General features: G+C 43.9%; 1 protein-coding gene across 1 annotated transcript; it reads right to left on the bottom strand.

Annotated features, from left to right (window-relative positions):
- Positions 1-792: 792 nt before the first annotated feature.
- RPS4X (ribosomal protein S4 X-linked) lies at positions 793-6,491 on the bottom strand. The gene is made up of 7 exons (XM_025982875.2): positions 6,395-6,491; positions 5,362-5,439; positions 4,673-4,853; positions 4,026-4,123; positions 2,617-2,788; positions 1,522-1,679; positions 793-952 (listed from the first exon to the last, which is right to left on the bottom strand). Exons 1-7 carry the CDS (start codon positions 6,395-6,397, stop codon positions 851-853), a joined length of 792 nt encoding a protein of 263 aa, XP_025838660.2. The 5' UTR covers positions 6,398-6,491; the 3' UTR covers positions 793-850.
- Between the last annotated feature and the right edge of the window lie 15,762 nt (positions 6,492-22,253).

Below are 22,253 nucleotides of genomic sequence, written 5' to 3'. Positions count from 1 at the left end.
TATCTCCCCACAATATACAGGACAGCCACCCACAAGTTATCTGGACCAAGAATATGAAGGTTGACAAGCCCTGCTATAGGAGGTAAAGAGGCTTTTTAGCAGACTTGCCTTATAGGGAAAAAGGAAGAGAGCTGGCCCGTTCCAGCAAGGACAATTCTTAAGATTGGTGGGCAGGGAACTTGGGTGGCTCAATGGCCTAAGCTTGATTAGGCTCAGGTCATCATCTCAAGGTCCTAAGATCAAGCCCTGGGAGCCCCAGAGCGGACCCTGTGCTGGACAGGGAGTCTAAGAATTCTCTCCCTGTCCCTCCTCCACCTCTAAAATAAACCTTAGGAAAAAAGATTGGTGGGCAAGGGGCACCTGGGTGACTTGCTCAGGTCATGATCTCAGGGTCATGACATCAAGCCCCACATCTGGCTCCATGATTAGTGGGGAGTCTGCTGAAGATTCTCTCCCGCTGCTTCACCTTGCTCTAAAAAACAGATGAACCAGGGGAAGGAGGGCATCGAATTTTTTTTTCCAAGTGAAGAGTCAACAGTACAGAGGAGTTATGGCCAACAATCTGGGCTCTCCCCCCTCCTGGGTTAGTTGCTGCTCGTTCTTAAGTCTGGTGTGTTCTCCCTCCCACTGCCCAAGCCCATCCTAAAACAAAAACAAAGCCCTCCATCACAGAATGCCCAAGCCTGCTGGAGGATTCAATCTACTTTCATGTTAGAAATAAAACAGTAGGCAACTGTAAAAGAAAACAAAACCCCAACCCAGACCACAACAAACACCATGAGACATTTAGCGTGCTGTAGAATCTTTAATTAAGTATAAAGACTTCCAATCACGTCACCCAGGGACCATTTTACCCACTGCTCTGTTTGGCTGCCAGTCTCTTGTCTCTTTCCTCAGCAATGGTGAGGCGGATACCCTTTCCACGGGGAAGAGAAATCCATGGTTTGTTGCCCTGGAGGGGAGAACAAGGAGTGTCAAGACCCACCACACACTAACTCCCATTAGCAGCTTGGCACGTGCTCTATTTGTCCTCTCATTTAAAGAAACAGAGGCCTGAGAACATTAAGCCACAGCCAGGCAGTCCTAAGACCTTTAGATGCTGGCTTATGAGAAATATCCACTGTCTGGGCTGCTGGGGCCACCCTATTAAACTTGCTGCCCATACACGTAGATGTGAACTATTTTAATGTCCTTCGTAGTTAATGACTTACAATTACTAAGTAGTGTCCGAGGCTGACCACTAGTCCCCCCAACCCCCAGGCACTAATTGGAAAAACCACAGTGTAAGGCATATTCACTTCATTACTGGTACTTTTCATCAACTAAGGTGATCAGACCCCCCTTGGATTCTGTGATACTGCAAAAGCACAGGCTTGCCCCAGCCCTGCTCTGTGTGAGCCCTATCCCAGAAGAGGATTTACATTATGATCAGTAAAGCCAGCCAGGAGCCAGGTGCTACACTCCCAGCAGTACCTACATTTACAGGTTTCCCTGGGCTAGAGAAGGGAAACCCGGACTTACTTTGCCAATAACAAAAATGTTGGAGAGTCGGGTGGCAAAGCTGTTGCCATTGGCATCTTTCACGTGAACTACATCAAAAGAACCAGGGTGTCTCTCTCGGTTGGTGATCACACCAATTCTTCCCAGGTTGGCACCTCCAGTCACCATACACAGATTACCTAGAGAGAAGAAGCAATCTGCTCAGGCAGGGCAAGGTACCAAGCCAATCTATAACCCGATGTGATGAATGACCAGAGATAGGCCTAAAACAAAGTTTTCTCATTTGAATTTACTTCTATTGCTATCTGTTAGCCAAGCAAGCACTCAGGGCCCTCTTAGGATTTGCCCTGCATCTCCCCCTCCCCCCTAAAAATCTAAGCTCCATCAAACACCTCTCCAGGTCACCAGGTTTTGCCTAGGTTGTTCGGTTCCAAGGCCCAATTCTCTGCTGCAGTTGCTCACAGAAGTTGAGGATGGTGCCCAAGTGACTAAGAGCTGTAGCCCAATTAGGGTGGCTTGCTTTTTGGGCACCTTCCTGCCTAGCCCTCAAGCATTTACACAGATAGGGAAGTTTTGAGACCTCTAGAGAAGATCTGAGGTGTCTTATAATAGGCTCATCTCAGCCACTCAGAATATTCTGAGCATTTGGGCTTCTGGAAGTGAACATACCATATACCTGGGTATTGGAGCAGAGACTCTGGGCATTTTTTTCTGCCCTCCATCCAACAGAAATCTGTTCAACCCCTCACACCTCATCAAAGCCACTCCTTCCCCCATTCAGAACACATCCCTATCTCTAACCCTTACTACCACTACAAAGCCATGCTGATGACACACAATAAGGTTTAACACCCCCCCCCCATTTCTTAAAACTTCACAAGTTGCCCCCTTCCTGATCTTTTACCACATCAAAAGACCTCTAGCTTTGGTTGCTAATTAGGTCACATCAGAATCACTGAAGAGAGCTCAAAACAAAACCAAACCCTGTAGCCAGGCCCCATACAAGTCCTAAAGCTTGATTAAATTCTCATTTAATTTAAGGGGGAGAGAAGCAAAGAATAGTTCTTATACCTGGGCTTTCATGAAAATGCCCAGGTTGCACTGAGGCTTGCTTACCAGTATCAAACTTGATGAAATCCGTAATCTTTCCAGTCTCCAAATCAATCTGAATGGTGTCATTCACCTTGATGAGGGGATCAGGATAGCGGATGGTGCGAGCATCATGAGTCACCAGGTGAGGGATTCCTTTTGTTCCCACAAAGATCTTTCTCACTTTGCACAACTTATACTGGAAACGTAAGTTAGCCTCATTTAATTCAGCTCACATGCACCACATGCTCCAGAAATGTATGAAACAGTAGTTTCAAAACTGCAAGTCACTGGGTTAGAAATTCAATTAGCAGCTAAAGGCAACAGCCACACAGGAAATGCTCGTTTCCCAAATTACTGAATGGACTTGACTTCCCACCCTCAATAAATTTCTCTTACGCTGTCCCTCTCTAAGGTATTCTTCCTGTTACAGGTTTTCTTTGTATGTCCAAGTCCAAGGCATCCAAGGTCCCACAACAGGGAGACTCCTTCAGCGAGTGAGTTGATCACCCTTCTTTCCCGAGGCTGTGTCAGCATCCCAGGTCCCCTGAATTCTTCCAACTTCTCCGCATCAGCCCCCTAACAAGTGCTATTTGGTGGCTCCTTCTATCACAGTTGAATTTTGCCTCACAAACTGCAATTGTATTACCAGTTCCCCTAATCAACAAACATTTCACACAAAACATTCAACCTTGGACTTTTACTCCCTGACCACCTACCTCTCCAAATAAATCAAATCACTTTGATGCCATTGGACATGTCCTCCAGCCTGCTGATAAGGCAGCTAAGGCAATTGCAATTAGGAGCCGAATCATGCGATTGAATTAACCCTCATTTATACCCAATAACTGAAGGGGTCTTAAACTTTTGTGTAAAACCACAACAAACTGGATTAAATGTCTGCAATCTTTTTTTTTATCTTAAATGCCCCAAGGGGGATCAGTCTCCTCCATTAACACCTTTCCTCTCTCCAGAGTAAAGCTAGACCCACAAATGGAGACATGATAAAGGGCCAATCAGATTGGACTAGTATTGACTTTGCCGGTCCCTTATACTTAAAGGCACTTTAGGCACTAATAAATTTTCCATTACTTTCCTTGCTTCTAAAAGTCAACCTGGAAGCCACTGTTAAACTGGAATTTATTTCTGCATCAAAACACAATGTTGAAGGTGTTAACTTCAATTGGGGGCCAATTATTAGATATCCAGGAATGGACAGTGATACAACGATTGGTAGGACTTTTGAGGACATAAAATTGCATACACAAGAGAATCCCATCAAACTGTGAACTGGCTATTTTCAGGTATTAAGACTGTTAAGTCATTAAGATCTACCCATCTCACTGCAATGGACCATTCCATATACTCAATCCAGGCTGTCACTTAGAACCAAGTGACTTTACTGAATGAAGGCCCAGCCTGTTTGCAACACTCACCTTGGCCTCCTCAGGTGTAATCCGATGAACAGCAAAGCGACCCTTGGTGTCATAGATTAGACGGAAATTCTCCCCAGTCTTGTCAATGCTGATGACATCTGATATCAACAGTAACTAGGGTTACTATAAAGCCACTACCCCCCTGCTTTCCATCTTGATACCAACAAGAATTCCTACGACTAATGGATCACAGCCAGCTCATCTTTTAAGGTTTCAAAACCCCGTGTTTTTTTTTTTTTTTAAAGATTTATTTATTTATTTATTCAGAGAGAGCGAGAGAGAGGCAGAGATACAGGCAGAGGGAAAAGCAGGCTCCATGCAGGGAGCCTGACGTGGGACTCGATCTGGGATCTCCAGGATCACACCCCGGGCTTCAGGTGGCGCTAAACCGCTGTGCCACCGGGGCTGCCCTCAAAACCCCGTGTTTGATATATAAAACTGAAAGTGAATTCTAATTTGGTTTTGAGAACCGCTTCCTGGTTATATACAGCCCTATGCTTGGTCAGCAAAAAGCTGAAGTGGAAGGTCATGCTTTACTCCAGCAACTGATTAAAAGCCCACCGATATTCAATATGACCACCATTTTGGAGAGGAAGGGAAATCAATAAAAAGGAACCAGCACAATGGGCCCACCACTAACCACTTACCCATAAAACCAGCAGGGTAGGTGATATCAGTTCGGACCTTGCCATCAATCTTAATAAAACGCTGCATACAGATCTTCTTCACTTCATCCCCTGTTAGGGCATACTTAAGTCTGTTCCTTAGGAAAATGATGAGAGGAAGACATTCTCTCAGCTTATGGGGGCCAGTAGATGGGCGAGGGGCCTGTAAAACGATGGGGGAAAGAAAAAAGCTTTTACTGTTGGGATTCACGCAAACCTACTTCCTACGGCCTGAGACTCCTCAACTAGGCACCAGACTGTACATTGGCCCCAGAATTTGGGTAAACCAGAGGTGTTCAAAAATTATTACTTCAGACCTTAAAGCTTTATTAGCATTTTTTCCCTTCAGAGGTCCAGAGCCATTAAGAACATTTCAGTTCGGAGTCCATCTTCTATGTGGTACGGGGAATAAATGAGGTAGAGCTATTAAGAGTGAGGTGGGGTGCAGCTAGACAGTACAAGGCCTTCAAAAGCAGAGTAAGACAACACTTTTCCCATAGTCCTGTCCGCAAATAAGCTATGGATATAGTAATCAGGGATGCCTGGGTACATAAGAGACTATAAAACAGGCCCCTGAATATGTCAAAGCAGATCTCTATCAAAATAGGAAAAGGAAAGTGTCTCTTAAGACATTTAGAATTTATTAGATATGCTCACAATAGGATACTTACAAACACGCCGGTCAGTTTATCCAGCATCCAGTGCTTTGGAGCTGCTACACGCTTCAGATGCTTCTTGGGACCACGAGCCTGAAGGAGAGTTTCAGGGGTTTAGCTTTCATTGCTGCTAAAATGGTTACAGGTGGTTTCAAGAATAGTTTACGACTTCAACTTCTTGAAACAAGTGAGTCTGTTTCCTCTCCAGCAAAATGTGTACAATGTTAAAAGCGTGGGGTATACAGTTACCTAGCAAATACTACAGGCTCCATCGACTGTAACCTCTCTCCCCCTCACTGGACAGAGAACACTTATTACTCTCTATTTGAGGGCTCTTCGAAGTAGTTTCAAGCTACCCCTTAAAATGTGTCCGCTTCTCGACACGGTCTTTCCTAAAAAAGTATTTTGGCAAAATAGTCAGGGGCTGGACCTTGGGTCACAGAGCGAGCCAGCAACAGAAAAGGCCAAGAGCCCAATCCGTGCTCCTGCTGGTTACTCAATCACATAGGAAAGTTGCGCCGAGATCGACCTGCTTTCCTCAGAACCACGTGCCTGCCAATGGCTACTCCCTTGTACTCTAGGGGGCAAAAGCCGAGCCGCTTTCACTTTAAGAAAAGGAAGCACTTTAACACTATGTACACATGCTTACCAGCCACACTACGTCAAGTCAGGCCGTACCAAAAAAAAAAAAAAAGGCAACTAGGAGTTCTTGGTCCAACGTAAGCGGTGCCCACTCGCCCCGGGCCCATCACCTGCCCATCCCGCCTACCCGCGCGGCTCAAGCCGGTGAAAACTGTCCCTCCTAGGGTCACAGGATGCGTGGTCGGGCGTGGCCGGGCCAGACACCGAGGCCTTCCCGCCAGCCGCTCCGATTTCCCCTTGCTCCGGGGCCGGTACTCGCCCTCGCTCTCCTGGGCCAACCCGCAGGCTGCAGTCCCTTTGCCTCCACCCGGCCACCCTCTGCATGAACCCCGGAGCCCTGGGAATCCCCAGCCCTGGAAGGATGGAAGCTGATGGACCCCGAGAGCTCCCGAAGAAACCTCCTTACCATGGCTGCGATAGGCACGAAAAGAGGACTGCCTCTTTCCGGTACACGAGAAAAGAGGGTCAGAGGCTGCGCGCGCGCTGGAGCCTTCAATGCTCCGCCCAGTTCCGCCCTTGCGCGGCACACCAGGATTTTATCTTGCCACCTACTGGTGGGAGGTCATAGGGCCGAGGCTTGGGCAATTTTCTCACTCTTTTCTTCCAGCCCCCGACTCCCCAGCAACATTTGTTGCGCGCCTCCGGTGCGCGCCTGATTTCAGCGTTAGCTGCTGGAATATGGTCCCTGCCGTGAAGGACAGGGCAAAGTGAGGCTACCTAAAGTCCCACATACACACAATTGTAGAATCAGTATAATATATGTTAAAGATATATCTTTTTTAAAAGATTTATTTATTCATGAGGGACACACACACACACACACAGAGAGAGAGAGAGAGAGAGAGAGAGAGAGAGAGAGAGAGACAAGCAGAGGGAGAAGCAGGCTCCATGCAGGGAGCCCGATGTGGGACTGTGCCACCGGGGGCTGCCCAATATTAAATCTTTTTAAAAATATTTATTTATTTGATGGAGAGGACACGCGCGCGCGCACAAGCAGAGGGAGCAGAGGCCGAGAAGAAGCAGGCTCCCCACTGAGCAGTAGGGCTCCATCCCAAGACCCAGGGATCAGGACCCTAGCCTAAGGCAGACGCGCAACCTACCCGCCAATGAGGCACCCCTATTAATACTTAAACATACTTTTTCCCTTTTTCCGAGTTCCCTTGAGCCAGCCAGCCTGCCCACACTATAAATCGGAAAGAACCAACATTTTTTAAAAGATACTTACTTATTTATTTGGCAGATTGTTGAGAGAGAGAGAGAGAGAGAGAGAGAGAGCAAGGGGAGGAGCAGAGGAAGAGGGAGACGGAGAGAGAAAATCCCAAGCTCACTCTGTGCTGAGCATGGAGCCCAATGAGTGTCTCCATCCCAGGACCCTGAGATCAAAACCTGAGCAGAAATCAAGAGTCAGGGCAGCCCGGGTGGCTCAGCGGTTTAGTGCCTCCTTCAGCCCAGGGCCAGATCCTGGAGACCGGGGATGGAGTCCCACGCCAGACTCCCTGCATGGAGCCTGCTTGTGTCTCTGCCTCTCTGTCTGTGTCTCTCATGAATAAATAAATAAAATCTTAAAAAAAAAAAAAGAAATCAAGAGTCAGGGAAGCCGGGTGGCTCAGCGGTTGAGCGTTTGTCTGCCTTCAGTTCAGGGCATGATCCTGGTACACCGGGATCGAATCCCACATCAGGTTCCCTGCATGGAGCCTGCTTCTCCCTCTGCCTCTGTCTCTGTCTCTCTGTCTCTGTCTCTCTCTCTCATGAATAAATAAATAAAATCTTAAAAAAAAATCAAGAGTCAGAGGCTCAACCGCTGAGCCATCCAGGTACCCCAGGAAGAACAAACATTTTTATTCTCTCTTGCTTCTCACAGATGGCTGAGGGGGTGCAGTGTAGGGGGCAGGAGGGTAGGATCTTTGCTTGAACCTTGGCACCCTGCCCCTAACTTCCTGTACCACACTTTTGCCACATATCATAAAGTCTCAGGGAAGAGAGGAGACATTAGAGACTATCTGGTTATCTCACTAAACCTTAGATCTAATCACACTACTTTCCTACTTTGAAACTGCCCTTGGTGCTCCCGCCTGGTCTGTCAGATCTCTGCACCTGTCACCTGCTGCCTACTGCGCCTGGACACTCATTGCTCCCTTCCCCCATCCTAAGACTCAAAGATTAAACCACTCCAAACTATTTTTTTGAAATTTTTTTTATTTATTTATGATAGGCACACAGTGAGAGAGAGGCAGAGACACAGGCAGAGGGAGAAGCAGGCTCCATGCACCGGGAACCTGACGTGGGATTCGATCCCGGGTCTCCAGGATCGCGCCCTGGGCCAAAGGCAGGCGCCAAACTGCTGCGCCACCCAGGGATCCCCACTCCAAACTATTTACTGCTCTCAGAAAGCTACCTCTTTTCAAGCCTCCTGCCTGTGGGCCTGATGATTCCTCAGCTTGGAACTGCCACAGATATCCCACTCCACTTCTTGGGCATCTAATCCCACTCCTCAGCCTTGGAGATACAGAACAGCTCAAGTCCTGGCTCTGTAAGCCTGCAGCCCCCTCAAGCAGGATCAATCCCATATTCTTCTGCCCCAGAGCCTTTTGTTCAGACTCCATGACAGAATTTAACATTTTGGGTTGTAATGAGTAGTGTCCTTGTCTGTCCTCTGTTAGACTCTGAGCATCTCCATAATCTCCATAACAGAGACTGTCCTAATTCATCTGGGCAGGCCCTTTGCCACCTAACAGGGAACTTTTGCCCTGTGTCCGGCACTCGGCAAGTACCTGTTGAATAAATAAATTGAGTCAACATCCCACTTGTTCTACCTAAGTCTTGCTACACTGTGCCGGAGAGTGTCCAGCCTGTGCCTGAACTCCTCCCACCCTGGGGTCAAGGTCCCATTTTATTTTATTTTAAAATGTTATTTATTCATAGAGATGCAGAGAGAGAGAGAGGGGCAGAGACACAGGCAGAGGGAGAAGCAGGCTCCATGCAGAGAGCCTGACGTGGGACTCGATCCCGGGACTCCAGTATCATGCCCTGGGCTGCAGGCGGCGCTAAACCGTTGCGCCACCGAGACTGCCCTCACAAGGTCCCATTTTATATGTGACTCCCCTCTGAGACTCGACTTCTGAGACTTGACCCCTCAGCAGTCTGCAGAGGTGCAATAGAGAAAAAAATTGTGGCTCTTCTTTTTTTTTAAGATTTTATTTATTTATGATAGACATAGAGAGAGAGAGGCAGAGACACAGGCAGAGGGAGAGGCAGGCTCCATGCAGGGAGCCCGACGTGGGACTCGATTGCGGGACTCGATTGCGGGACTCCAGGATCGGACTCCAGGATCGCGGAACTCCAGGATCGCGGGACTCCAGGATCGCGCCCTGGGCCAAAGGCAGGCGCTAAACCGCTGAGCCACCCCGGGATCCCCAATTGTGGCTCTTCTAAACCACACACTGTTCACTAGGAGTGTTCACTAGATTCCTCTTTGTATAAAACTAGGCCCATAGTAAAGCATGCTATAAATGATTATTGGAAGGAAGGGGCAATTGATTGGAGGTGGGGATTAGAAAGAGTGAAGGTGATGAGGCAAAGAATGGACAGTGGTTTCTGAGGTTTTGGGTCTGAGATCATTGGGGAGATAGTGGTATAGCTAACAGAAATGATGGGAGTTGATTTGGGAGTGAGGAATAACCATGGGACTTCCAGCCAGAGAGGGCAGGAGAAATGGGGTAAGTAAATTAGGTAAGAGCTGCAGATCTTACCTAAGCAGGATCACATGGCCAGTTAGGGGTGGGGGCCAGACTGGTGGGTTGGGAGCCAGTCTCTGACCTCCCAGGTTCATGGTTTGTACTAAGGCTTGTTAAAGGACTTGAGGGGAATCAAAGTACCTTTCTCGGTATATATATATTTTTCCCTCTGTCAATTTGTATTTATGCACAAAGACATTCTAACAACAATGAGGGGAATTTGCAAAGAGCTTAAGAAAATCACAAACAGTACCTCCCCCAACACCCTAGACACATCATCTGTATTGATTTGTTCCTTTTCCTGTTCTCATTCCGATCGGTTTGTGTGCATGCATACTTTTACATAATTTAAGTCCTAGCATACAGACCATTTTGTATTCTGCTTTTACTATATAATAAACACCTTCCGACTTGCTACATAATCTTCATAATTAGTATTTTAACGGCTGCATCATATTCCATTAAATGGATGTCCCATAATTAATAAAAGTTTTCTATTGTTGAACATTGTTTTCTGCACTTTTTCTTCATTATGAATGCTGCTATAGTGAACCATTTCCTTCTTAGCTTTTTGCTTCTGTCGAATGAGTTCTTTAGACTAAATCCACTTCTTCACCCAACATTTATTGAGCACCTACTCTGTGTCAACCTCAGTGTTACCAACCAGGGATGCAGAAATGATTAAGATCTAGTTCTGGCTCTCAATGGGAGAGGCAAGTGAGGAGGAGAGGATGGAAAATCAGGAGAAGCTCACTAGAGAAAAGATGGTGGTGAGGCAGTCTGGAACACAGAGTGCTGCTGAATCTTAAGAATCTTGGACTTTAGCCTGTAGGTAGGTATACAATGAGGCAGGGGGCGTTGAAAGGTTTGAAGGATGACACAGAATCAGCTTTGTATTTTATAAGGATAACTCCGACTGCTCCCTATAGAATGGCTTGAAAGAGGGGCACCTGGGTGGCTCAGTCAGTTAAGCATCTGCCTTGGGCTCAGGTCATGATTCCAGGGTCCTGGGATCCAGCCCCACATCAGGCTCCCTGTTCAGGACGGAGTCTGCTTCTCCCTCTCCCTCTGCTGCTCCCCGTGTTTGTTCTCTCTCACTCTCTTTCTCAAATAAATAAATAAATTTTTTTTTTTTAAGAATAGCTTGAAGCAAGTGTCAGTGGCTTGGAGGGGATGGGTTAGGGCTATTTCAACTATATGAGCAAGAAACAGCAGGTGAGACCCACATCTGTGACTGCAGGGAGGAGGAAGAGTCAGATTCAAAAGACATTGCAAATGGAGTATTGGAAGGATCTGATGCAAAAGATGAATGTGCAGGAGTGAGGGACAAAGAGGTAATTAGGATGACTCCCAGGTGGGGATCCCTGGGTGGCTCAGTGGTTTAGCGCCTGCCTTCAGCCCAGGGCTTGATCCTGGAGTCCCGGGATTGAGTCCCACATCAGGCTCCCTGCATGGAGCCTGCCTGTGTCTCTGCCTCTCTCTCTGTCTCTCATGAATAAATAGATAAAAATCCTTTTAAAAAAGGATGACTCCCAGGTTTCTGGTTTGGTGACTCGGTGGTGCATTCACTAGGAAAAAGAAAGAGGTATTCTTGGTGTGAGTGAGATGCACAGCCGGGGAGGAGGACATCAGATTGGAGATGGCTTATAGACACAGGTCTGAGCTCAGGTGTGTGGTCTGGACTGAGGACTTACATTTGGGAGAACTGGTGGGTCTGTGCTTAGTCCACAAGAGTGGTTGGCAATAACTGTCAGAGAAGGAGCGTTACATTAAGAGTCTGAACGCTTTGCAGTAGTGTACGTGTATTGCCAAAAACTTTTCTCAGAAGAGCCTTGCAATTATGCTATACTCATGCTAGCCTGGTAATTATTTATTTTTAATTTTTACTTATGCAATTGTTTTAATTTGCACTTAAAAAATCACTTGTGAGGGGATCCTGGGTGGCTCAGCGGTTTAGTGCCTGCCTTTGGCCCAGGGCGCAATCCTGGAGTCCCGGAATCGAGTCCCACATCGGGCTCCCAGCTCCCTGCTTCTCCCTCCTCCTGTGTCTCTGTCTCTGTCTCTGTCTCTCTCTCTCTCTTTTTCTATCATAAATAAATAAATAAATCTTTAAAAGAATCACTTGTGAGGTTGAACATTTTGGCATATGTGTACTTACCCATTCCATTTCCACTTGTGTGAAGTATCACTGCCCATTTATCTTTAGGGGACGTGTTTTTCTGATTGATTTGCATGAACGCTCTATAAAACATGAAAGTTCATCTTTTGTTGTATTTGAGGCAGATATTTTTACTATTTGGTTATTTTCCTTTTGGTTATATTTTTCGATGTACAGTTTCAAAATTTTTTTAGATTTTTAAAAAGATTTTGTTTATTTATGAAAGACACACACACACAAAGGTAGAGACATAGGCAGAGGGAGAAGCAGGCTCCATGCAGGAAGCCCAACATGGGACTCGATCCCAGAGCCCCAGGATCACGCCTTGAGCCAAAGGCAGACGCTCAACCGCTGAGCCACCCAGGCGTCCCTAGATATATTTTTAAAGACTATTTATTCATGAGAGACAGAGACAGAAAGAGAGAAGCAGAGGGAGAACCAGGCTCCCCAGGGAGCCGAGATCCTGATGTGGGACTCAATCCTGGGACTTGATCCCAGTACTCCAGGATCACAAATTGAGCCAAAGGCAGACACTTAACTGACTGAGCCATACAGGAGGCCCTCAAAATTTTATATAACTAAATCTATCGATCTTTTCTCCTGCAATTTCTTCTCATCAATTCAAAGCTTAGAAGATTACCATCAGTTCAAAGATCTGCTAAATACTCAATTCTATTTAGTAGCATATATTTAATTCTGTATCAGCTTGGGGTTGATAAAGACAAATAGAATAAATAAAAAGAAAAAAATTCTATTTCTCCCCAGGTGGCTAATCAATTTTCTCATTGCAGTGTATTGAATGATCTTTCTCTTCTCTGTTGTATCCTAAGAACAGCTTTAGCATTAAATGAAATAATACAGTACATGGTTCTATTTTCTATAAGGGCTTGGGAGATGAAGTCTATGGTGAGGAAAGAACTGAAACACGAGTCCTCAGTATCCTGTTCTAGATTACCATAGGGAAGGGATGTGTATGAGTGGTTCATGGTCATAAGTGATGCTATGAGTGGAGCAGTCCAAACCCCTCCCTCCCCATCTTAAGAGTAGCCCTTCATGTCTCATATTCCCTGATCCACTAATTGTCAGCAATCAATGAGCCAGCACAGCCTACTCCTCCATTTCTCACATTGCTGGGACACAGTAAGGCAGAGTGGAAAGAGCACAATTTGGGTCTGTCTCCATGTGTGCTTGAGCAAGTGGCTTCACTTCTCTGAACTACAGGTTCCTTATCAGAAAATAAGAATAACAATCCTTCCTCTTCAGGTGGTTGTAAGGATCAGGGATGGTGTATCAAGTGCATTGGACACAGTAGTGAATCAATCGGTGGATGGATCAGTACTCCAGTTCTCCCCTGACCACTTCTGGCTACTCCCTTCTTTTTTAAAATTTTATTTATTTATTTATTAATGATAGACACACACACACACACACACACACACACACAGAGGCAGAGACAGGCAGAAGGAGGAGCAGGCTCCATGCAGGGAACCCGAGGTGGGACTTGATCCAGGGTCTCCAGGATCATGCCCTGGGCTGAAGGCAGGTGCTGAACCGCTGAGCCCCCTGGGCTGCCCAGGCTACTCCCTTCTTAAACTTATTTTTTAAACAGCTTTGTTGAGGAATAATTGACATAAAATAAATGGCACATATCTAAAGTGTACAGTTTGGGGGCGCCTGGGTAGCACAGTCAGTGATCTCCACACAGGTGGTGATTTCTCAGGGTTGTGAGATCGAGGCCTGCATGGGCTTCTTTGCTCAGTATAGAGTCTACTTGGGATTCTCTTTCCTTCTACTTCTGTCCCTTCTGCTAGCGCACTCTATTTATTTCAGAGAGAGTGAGAGAGAGAGAGAGAGAGAGAGAGAGCAAGCGCATAAGTGGAGGGTGCGGGGGAAGGGCAGAGGCAGAGGGAGAAGCAGGTTTCCCCTTGAGCAGAGACCTGGATGCAGGGTTTGATCCCAGGACCTCAGGATCATGACCAGAGCAGAAATCAGACACTTAACGGATTCAACCACCCGGGTGCCCCAATAAATAAGTCTTTAAAACATAATCAAGTATACAGTTTGACAAATTTTGATGGACATATATACCCTACTCAACAGAACCATCACAACTGAGATAATGAACATGTTCATCATCCCTGAAAGTTTCCTCCCATTACTTTGTAATCCCTCACTCTAGCCCCTCCCCCTGCATTCCTAGGCAGTTCCTGATCTGCTTTCTGTCACTACAGATTAATTTGCATTTTATAGAATTTTAAAGAAGTGGAAATCTTACGGTATGTTCTATTTTTGTCTATCATTTTTCACTCTGTATAATTATTTTTAGATTCATCCATGTTGTTGCATGTATCAATAGTTTATTGTTTTATTGCTGAGTAGTGCTTCATTGTGTGGTATACCACAATGAGCTCATCCATTCACCTATGGATAGACATTTGGGTTGTTTCCAGTTTGGGGCGATTACAAAGAAAGCTGCTATGAACATTTCTTTCTTCTTCTTCTTCTTTTTTTTTTTTTAAGATTCTATTTATTCATGAGAGACAGAGAGAGAGAGAGGCAGAGACACAGGCAGAGGGAGAAGCAGGCTCCATGCAGGGAGCCTGATGCGGGACTCGATCCCAGGTCTCCAGGATCAGACCCTGAGCCGAAGGCGGCGCCAAACCACTGGGCCACCGGGGCTGCCCCTGCTATGAACATTTCTATATAAGTCTTTTTATGGACAAATATTTTCATTTCTCTTGGCAAACACCTATGAGTGGAATGGCTAAGTCATATGATAAATGCATATCTAACTTTTTAAATAGTCACCAAACTGGGACCCCTGGGTGGCTCTGTGGTTGAGCATCTGCCTTTGGCTCCAGTCCTGATCCCAGGGTCCTGGGGTTGTGTCCTGCATCAGGCTCCCTGAGCCTGTTTCTCCCTCTGCCTATGTCTCTGCCTCTCTCTGTGTCTCTCATGAATGAATAAATAAAATCTTTTTTAAAATCGCCAGTTTTGGGATCCCTGGGTGGCGCAGCGGTTTAGCGCCTGCCTTTGGCCCAGGGTGCGATCCTGGAGACCCGGGATCGAATCCCACATCGGGCTCCCGGTGCATGGAGCCTGCTTCTCCCTCTGCCTGTGTCTCTGCCTCTCTCTCTCTCTCTCTCTGTGTGTGACTATCATAAATAAATAAAAATTAAAAAAAAAATTTTAAAATCGCCAGTTTTCCAAAGTGGTTGTATTATTTCACATTCCTGTTAGCAGTTATGAGAGTTCCAGTTGCTCCACATGTTAAGATGTCTTTTTAATTTAATTTTCTTTTTCATTTTCTTTTTATTTATTTATTTATTTTAATTTTCTTTTTATTGTGGTAAAATACACACACCAAAAAATTTACCATTTTGGCCATTTTGAAGTGCAGAATTAAGTGGCATTAAGTATGTTCACAATGTTGTACAGCCATTACCACTATTCATTTCCAGAATTTTTTCATCTTTCTGAACAGAAACTCTGTGTACATTAAACAGTTATTCTGGGACGCCCAGGTGGCTCAGTGGTTGAGGGCCTGCCTTCGGCCCACGGCGTGATCCTGGAGACCCGGGATCGAGTCCCACGTCGGGCTCCCTGTATGGGGCCTGCTTCTCCCTCTGCCTGTGTCTCTGCTTTTCTCTCTCTCTCTCTGTGTCTCTCATGAATAAATAAATAAAGTCTTAAAAAAAATAAACAGTTGTTCCCTTTTCCCTTCTGCCCCAAGCCTCTGGTAATCTCTGTTCAACTTTCTGTCTCTATGTGAATTTGCTTATTCTAGGTATCTTATGTAAGTGGAATCATATGCCACTTGTCCAGTTCCATCTGTCTTATTTTACTTAGAGTATTTTCAAGGTTCATCCATGTCGTAGCATGTCTCATATTTTGGCTCTTTTTTAAAAAAATATTTTATTTATTTATTCATGAGAGACACACAGAGAGAGGCAGAGACATAGAGAGAGGGAGAAGCAGGTTCCCTGCAGGGAGCCTGTTGTGGGATGATCCCAGGACCTCGGGATCATGACCTGAGCCACCCAGGTGCCCCTTTCCTCTTTTTAAAGTCTGAATAATATTCCATTGCAGGTGTACACCACACTTTATCTATTCATCTGTCGATGGACACTTGACTCTTCCACCTTTTGGCTATTGTGGATTTTGCTACAATGAACATGGGTATATAAGTATCTGTTTAAGTCCTTTATTTCATTTCTTTTGGGTCTATACCTAGAAGGGAAATTGTTGGATAATATGGTAATTCTCCACTTAACTTTCGAAGAATTGCCAAATTGTTCTCCACAGTGGCTGCACCATTGTACACTCCCAGCAGCAATGGACAAGGATTCCAAATTTCCTCTGTCTTCACCACCACCTATTAGTTTCCATTAAAAAAAAATAGCCATCCTAATAGATGAGAAGTGGTATCTCCTGGTGGTTTTGATTTGCATTTCCCTAATGATTAGTGATGTTGAGCATCTTTTCATGTGCTTATTGGCCATTTGTATACCTTCTTTGCGGAAATGTCTATGCAAATCCTTTGTCTAGTTTTGGATTGTGTTGTTTTGTTGCTGTGGAGCTGTAAAAATCCTTTATGTATTTTGAATACTTAGAGGTCTATGATTTGCAAATATATTGCCCCATTCTGTGGGTCATCTCTTCACAGTCTTGAGTCCTTTGGTACACAAATATTTTTAATTTTGGTGAAGTATAATTTATCTGTTTTTTGTTGCCTGTGAATGTCAGCCTTATTAATTTGGGCCATTCTGGGACCCCTGGGTGGCTCAGTGGTTGAGCGTCTGCCTTCAGCTCAGGGCATCCTGGGATCAGTCCGACATCAGGCTCCCCACAGGGAGCCTACTTCTCCCTCTACCTATGTCTCTGCCTCTTTCTCTGTGACTCTCATGAATAAATGAATAAAATCTTAAAAAAAATAATAATTTGGGCCATTCTAATACATGTGTGGTGGTATATCATTGTGGTCTTATTTTGTGTTTCCCTAAGAGCTAAGAATGCTTAACATCTTTCCATGTGCTTTTTTTTTGCCCATGTATCTTCTTTGGTGAAATATCTGCTCAAATACTATGCCTATTTCTTCAACTTGAGCTGTTCATTTTCTTATTATTGCATTTAAGAGTTCTTTATATATTCTGGATGAAAATCCTTTATCAGCTATGTGATTTGCAAATATTTTAAATCTGTAGTTTATCTTTTTTTAATAAATTTATTTTTTATTGGTGTTCAATTTACCAACATACAGAATAACATCTGTGCTCATCCTGTCAAGTGCCCCCCTCAGTGCCAGTCACCCATTCACCCCCCCCTTCCTCCCCTTCCACCACCCCTAGTTCGTTTCCCAGAGTTAGGAGTCTTTATGTTCTGTCTCCCTTTCTGATATTTCCCACACATTTCTTCTCCCTTCCCTTATATTCCCTTTCACTATTATTCATATTCCCCAAATGAATGAGAACATACACTGTTTGTCCTTCTCCGATTGACTTACTGCACTCAGCATAATACCCTCCAGTTCCATCCACGTTGAAGCAAATGGTGGGTATTTGTCGTTTCTAATGGCTGAGTAATATTCCATTGTATACATAAACCACATCTTCTTTATCCATTCATCTTTCGATGGACACCGAGGCTCCTTCCACAGTTTGGCTATTGTTGTAGTTTATCTTTTATTTTTTTATTTTTTTAAAATTTATTTTATTATTTATTTATGATAGGCACACAGTGAGAGAGAGAGGCAGAGACACAGGCAGAGGGAGAAGCAGGCTCCACGCACCGGGAGCCCGACGTGGGATTCGATCCCGGGTCTCCAGGATCGCGCCCTGGGCCAAAGGCAGGCGCCAAACCGCTGCACCACCCAGGGATCCCTGTAGTTTATCTTTTAATTTAAAAAAATATCTATTTATTTATTTGGCAGAGAGAGAGCTTGTGTGCGCATGGGGGAGGGGCAAAGGGAGAGGGAGGGAATCCTCAAGCCGACTCCCTCCTGAGCACTGAGCCTGCTTTGAGGACTCAATCCCAGTACTCTATTATTATGACCTGGGCTGAAATCAAGAGCCTGACACTCAACAAACTGAGTCACCCAGGCACCTCTGTCTTTTCCTTTTTTTTTAGACAGTGTCTTTTAAAAAGCAAAATTCCGGGGGCACCTAGGTGACTCAGTGGATGAACATCTGCCTTTTGCTCAGGGCATGACCCCGGGATCCTGGGATTGAGTCCCACATTTGGCTCCTCATGGGGAGGGAGCCTGCCTTCTCCCTCTGTCTATGTCTCTGCCTCTCTCTGTGTGTCTCTCATGAATAAATAAATAAAATCTTTGGGAAAAAAAGCAAAAGTACTTAATTATGATGAAGTACAATTTATCAATTGTTTTTTCTAGTATGGATTGTACTTTTGGTGTTGTATCTAAGAAATCTTTGTCTAACTTAAAATCATACAGATTTTCTTCTAGGATTTTCTTTTAGAAACTTAATAGTTTTAGATTTTACATTTTACGATCCATTTTGTGTTAATTATTGCTTATGGATAGCCAGCTGTTTTAGAACTTGTTGAAAAGATAATTCCCTTTGGCCACTTCTGGCTACTTCCTAATCAAACTTAAAAAATTTCCTATAATCACATAAGTCACAGATGAATATATTTTCCTTGTAAAATATAAAATCATTTTTGACCACTTTTATCTTCCATCTTGCTTCCCCCAACACTCCCCACCAGATAGCAACTCTAACAATATGGATTTGAAATGTATCCTTCCAGGTTTTTTTTTACATACGGATACAACATTGTACATTTTGTTTTGTTTGGATAGGCTTGTCATGTATCATTCTGAATCCAGCTTTTTGGTACATAATAACACCTCTCAAAAATCTTTCCATGCTAGAACATAGAGATCTATTTCATTTTCTTTAGCTGCTTCATAGTGTTACATAGTACCACTGTAACTTTGTTTCATCATTGCTTTTATTTTTTAGGGTGGAGGTGGGGCAGTGGGAGAGGGAAAGAGAGAATCCCAAGCAGGCTTCATGCCCAGCACATGACCCTGATTCTGGGCTTGATCTCACAACCCTGAGATTATGACCTGAGCCGAAATCAAGGGCTTAACTGACTGAGCCACCCAGGTGCCCCATATCATTGCTTTATTGATAGATATCCAGGTAGTCTTTTTTTAATTTCTTAAAAATTAAATTAAACTACATTTAAATTTTTATTTTTTTAACTTTTTTAAAAAATATTTTATTTATTCATAGAGATGCAGAGAGAGAGAGAGGCAGAGAGAGAAGCAGGCTCCACGCAGAGAGCCCGACGTGGGACTCGATCCAGGATATCCAGATCACACCCTAGGCTGCAGGCGGCGCTGCACCACAGGGGCTGCCCATTTTTTTTTTTTTTAACTTTTAAAAAGATTTTATTTATTTATTCATGAGAGATACAGACAGAGGCAGAGACATAGGCAGAGGGAAAAGCAGGTTCCCTGTGCGGAGCCTGACGTGGGACTCAATCCCAGGACTCCTAAAGGATTTGAACTCAGATTGTTTGGACCCAGAATTCAGCTTGCTAGGTCACAGGGCATGGGTATTTTTAATTTTAAAAGACTTGCCAAAAAAAAAAAAAAAAAAAAAAGACTTGCCAATCGGCCTTCAAAGGGATTGTATGATTTGCACTCCTACCAGCAGTATACCACCCATACTAACACTTAAAACTTTAAAAATAGCATTTTTCTCTTTACTAATAACAATATGTAACAACAATTAATATTTTTGAACACTACGTTCTAGTACTGTGCTAAACACTCTATGCTTTTTCTTCTTTGTCCTCACCTTGCTTTACTTTTACATAGGGTACAATCTCTGCTGATATACATTAATTGGTGTGTTTGTTTCCCGCCTTCCTGCCTCCCAGAATGTCAGCTCTACCAGGGCAAAGATTTTGACTGTTTTCCTCACTGCTATCTTCAACACCTGGCACTAAATGTTTGTTGACCGACTGACTGAATACATGAGTGAAAACTGTTTTATGCCAGAGGAAATCAAGGCTTTAGTGAGATTAAGCAATTTACCCAAACTCCCCCTAGCACACGGTAGAGCTGGGTTTATTTTTATTTTTTAAGATTTTATTTATTTATTCATGAGAGACACACAGAGAGAGGCAGAGACATAGGCAGAGGGAGAAGCAGGCTTCCTATGGGGAGCCCAATGTGGGACTTGATCCCAGGATCCCAGGATCACGCCCTGAGCCAAAGGCAGATGCTCAACCACTGAGCCGCCCAGGCGCCCTGGAGCTGGGTTTAGATGCCAATCTAATTCCACTGTCAGTGCTCATAACAGTTTAGCATCCTGTGATCTGTTTTCCATTTCTATAATTACGTTATTTCACAGGCATTATAGGCATGGAATCATGCAGTACATATCTTTTATTCATTGGCTGTTTCTCACTCAACAGAATTTCCTTAATGCTCATCCAAGTTGTTCATTTCTTTTTATTGCTGAATAGTATTTCATGGTCAGGATATACCACTGTTTGTTTAACCCATGGAAGCATATCTTAGTGGTTTCCAGTTTAGAGTTTTTAGGAATCAAGCTGCTAGAAATGCTTTTGTACAGGTTTTTTTAAAAATAAATTAATTCTTATTGGTGTTCAGTTTACCAACATACAGAATAACACCCAGTGCTCATCCCGTCAAGTGTCCCCCTCAGTGCCCGTCACCCATTCACCCCCACCTCCCACCCTCCTCCCCTTCCACCACCCCTAGTTCATTTCCCAGAGTTAGGAGTCTTTATGTTCTGTCTCCCTTCCTGGTACAGGTTTTTATATGAACATAAGTTTTCGTTTCTCTGAGGCAAATAAACACCTAAGAACACAATTGCTGGCTTGTATGGTAAGTGCATGTTTACTTTGATTTAAACTGCCATATTCTAGGCCACAGTGGCTGTCCTGTTTTACATTCTCACCAGCAATATGTGAGTGATCCAGTTTCTCTGCATCCTTGTTGGCATCGAGTGTTGTCACTGTTTTTTATTTTAGATATTCTGATACAGGTGTGTATTTCCTTATAGTTTTAATTTACCTTTCCCTAAAGCTAAGTGATGTTGACCATCTTTTCTTGTGCTTATATGCCATCTGATTGTCCTCTTTAGTGAAATACCTGTCCTGTCCATGTCTTTTGCATATTTTCTAATTGGATCGGTTGTCATTTTACTGTTGAGTTTGGAGAATTCTTTACATACATTGGTTTTGACAGTGCTTAATGTGTTCTAGGTACCTGACAAAGGACTAGTACCTAGGTATGTGGTTTGGAAGCATTTCCTTCCAGTCTATAATTTGTATTTTCATCCTCTTTACACAGGCTTTCAGAGAGCACAAGGATTTAAATGTCACAAAATTGAATGTATCAAATTTTTCCTTTTGTGGGTAATGCCTTTTGTGTTAAGTCTGAGAATTCTGCACCTAGACCCAGGTTTTAAGGATTTTCTTCTAGAAGCTTTGTAGTTTGTTTTACAATTAAATCAGTTATCATATTGAGTTAATTTTTGTATATATGAGGTTTAGAGGGTTTTTTTGTTTTAAAGATTTTATTATTTATTTGAGAGAGAGAGAGAAAATGAGTGGGGGGAGGGGCAGAGGGAGAGGGAGAAGCAGACTCCCCACTGAGCAGAGAGCCCAACTGGGGGCTCAGTCCCAGGACTCTGAGATCATGACCTGAGCCTAAGACGCTTAACAGACTGAGTCACCCAGGTGCCCCAGGGGGTTTTGTTTTGTTTTGTTTTGTCTATGGATGTCCAATTGGTCCAGCAGCATTCTTTGAGAAGGCTATCCCTCCTCCTTTAAATTGCTTTTGAAACTTTGCCAAAAATAATTTGGTCAGATTTGTGTGAGTCCATTTCTGGAGTCTCTTTTCTGTTCCATTGACCTATTCCCCTTCCACCAGTATCATACTATCTTAATTGCCATGGGTATATAGTAAGCTTTAACATAGATTAGAGTGATTCTTCCCACTTTATTCTTTTTAAGCAAAATTGTTTTAGCCACTCCAGTTCCTTTGCCCTTCCACATAAACTTTGGAAGAAGCACAAATATGCCTACAAAAAACTTGCTGAGATTTTGGTAGAAATTGCATTACATTTATAGATTCATTTAAGTGCTCTGTAATTTCTTTCATCAGCATTTTGTAATTTTCAGATACTGATCAGGTTTTATAGTAAGTGTGTGTATACTGATTTATGTATATTTGTGTATAAATATACATAATATACACCAATATACATATTTATATGCAAATATAAATATATATGCATATATATTTAGTGATTATTATACAAAAATGTGATTGCTTTTTGTGTGTTGATCTTATTTCCTTTGGACTT

The sequence above is a fragment of the Vulpes vulpes genome, unplaced genomic scaffold (assembly GCF_048418805.1).
Source record: "Vulpes vulpes isolate BD-2025 unplaced genomic scaffold, VulVul3 u000000690, whole genome shotgun sequence".
NCBI lineage: Eukaryota > Metazoa > Chordata > Mammalia > Carnivora > Canidae > Vulpes > Vulpes vulpes.
This window is presented reverse-complemented; position numbering and strand designations above follow the sequence as displayed.

Bases quoted from the DNA above. Each gene is read 5' to 3' on its own strand.
- RPS4X (XM_025982875.2), bottom strand. The intron at 4,854-5,361 runs GTAAGTATCCTA...ATCGTTTTACAG, and splicing joins ATAAACTGACCGGCGTGTTT to GCCCCTCGCCCATCTACTGG. The intron at 1,680-2,616 runs GTAAGCAAGCCT...TCTTCTCTCTAG, and splicing joins TTTCATCAAGTTTGATACTG to GTAATCTGTGTATGGTGACT.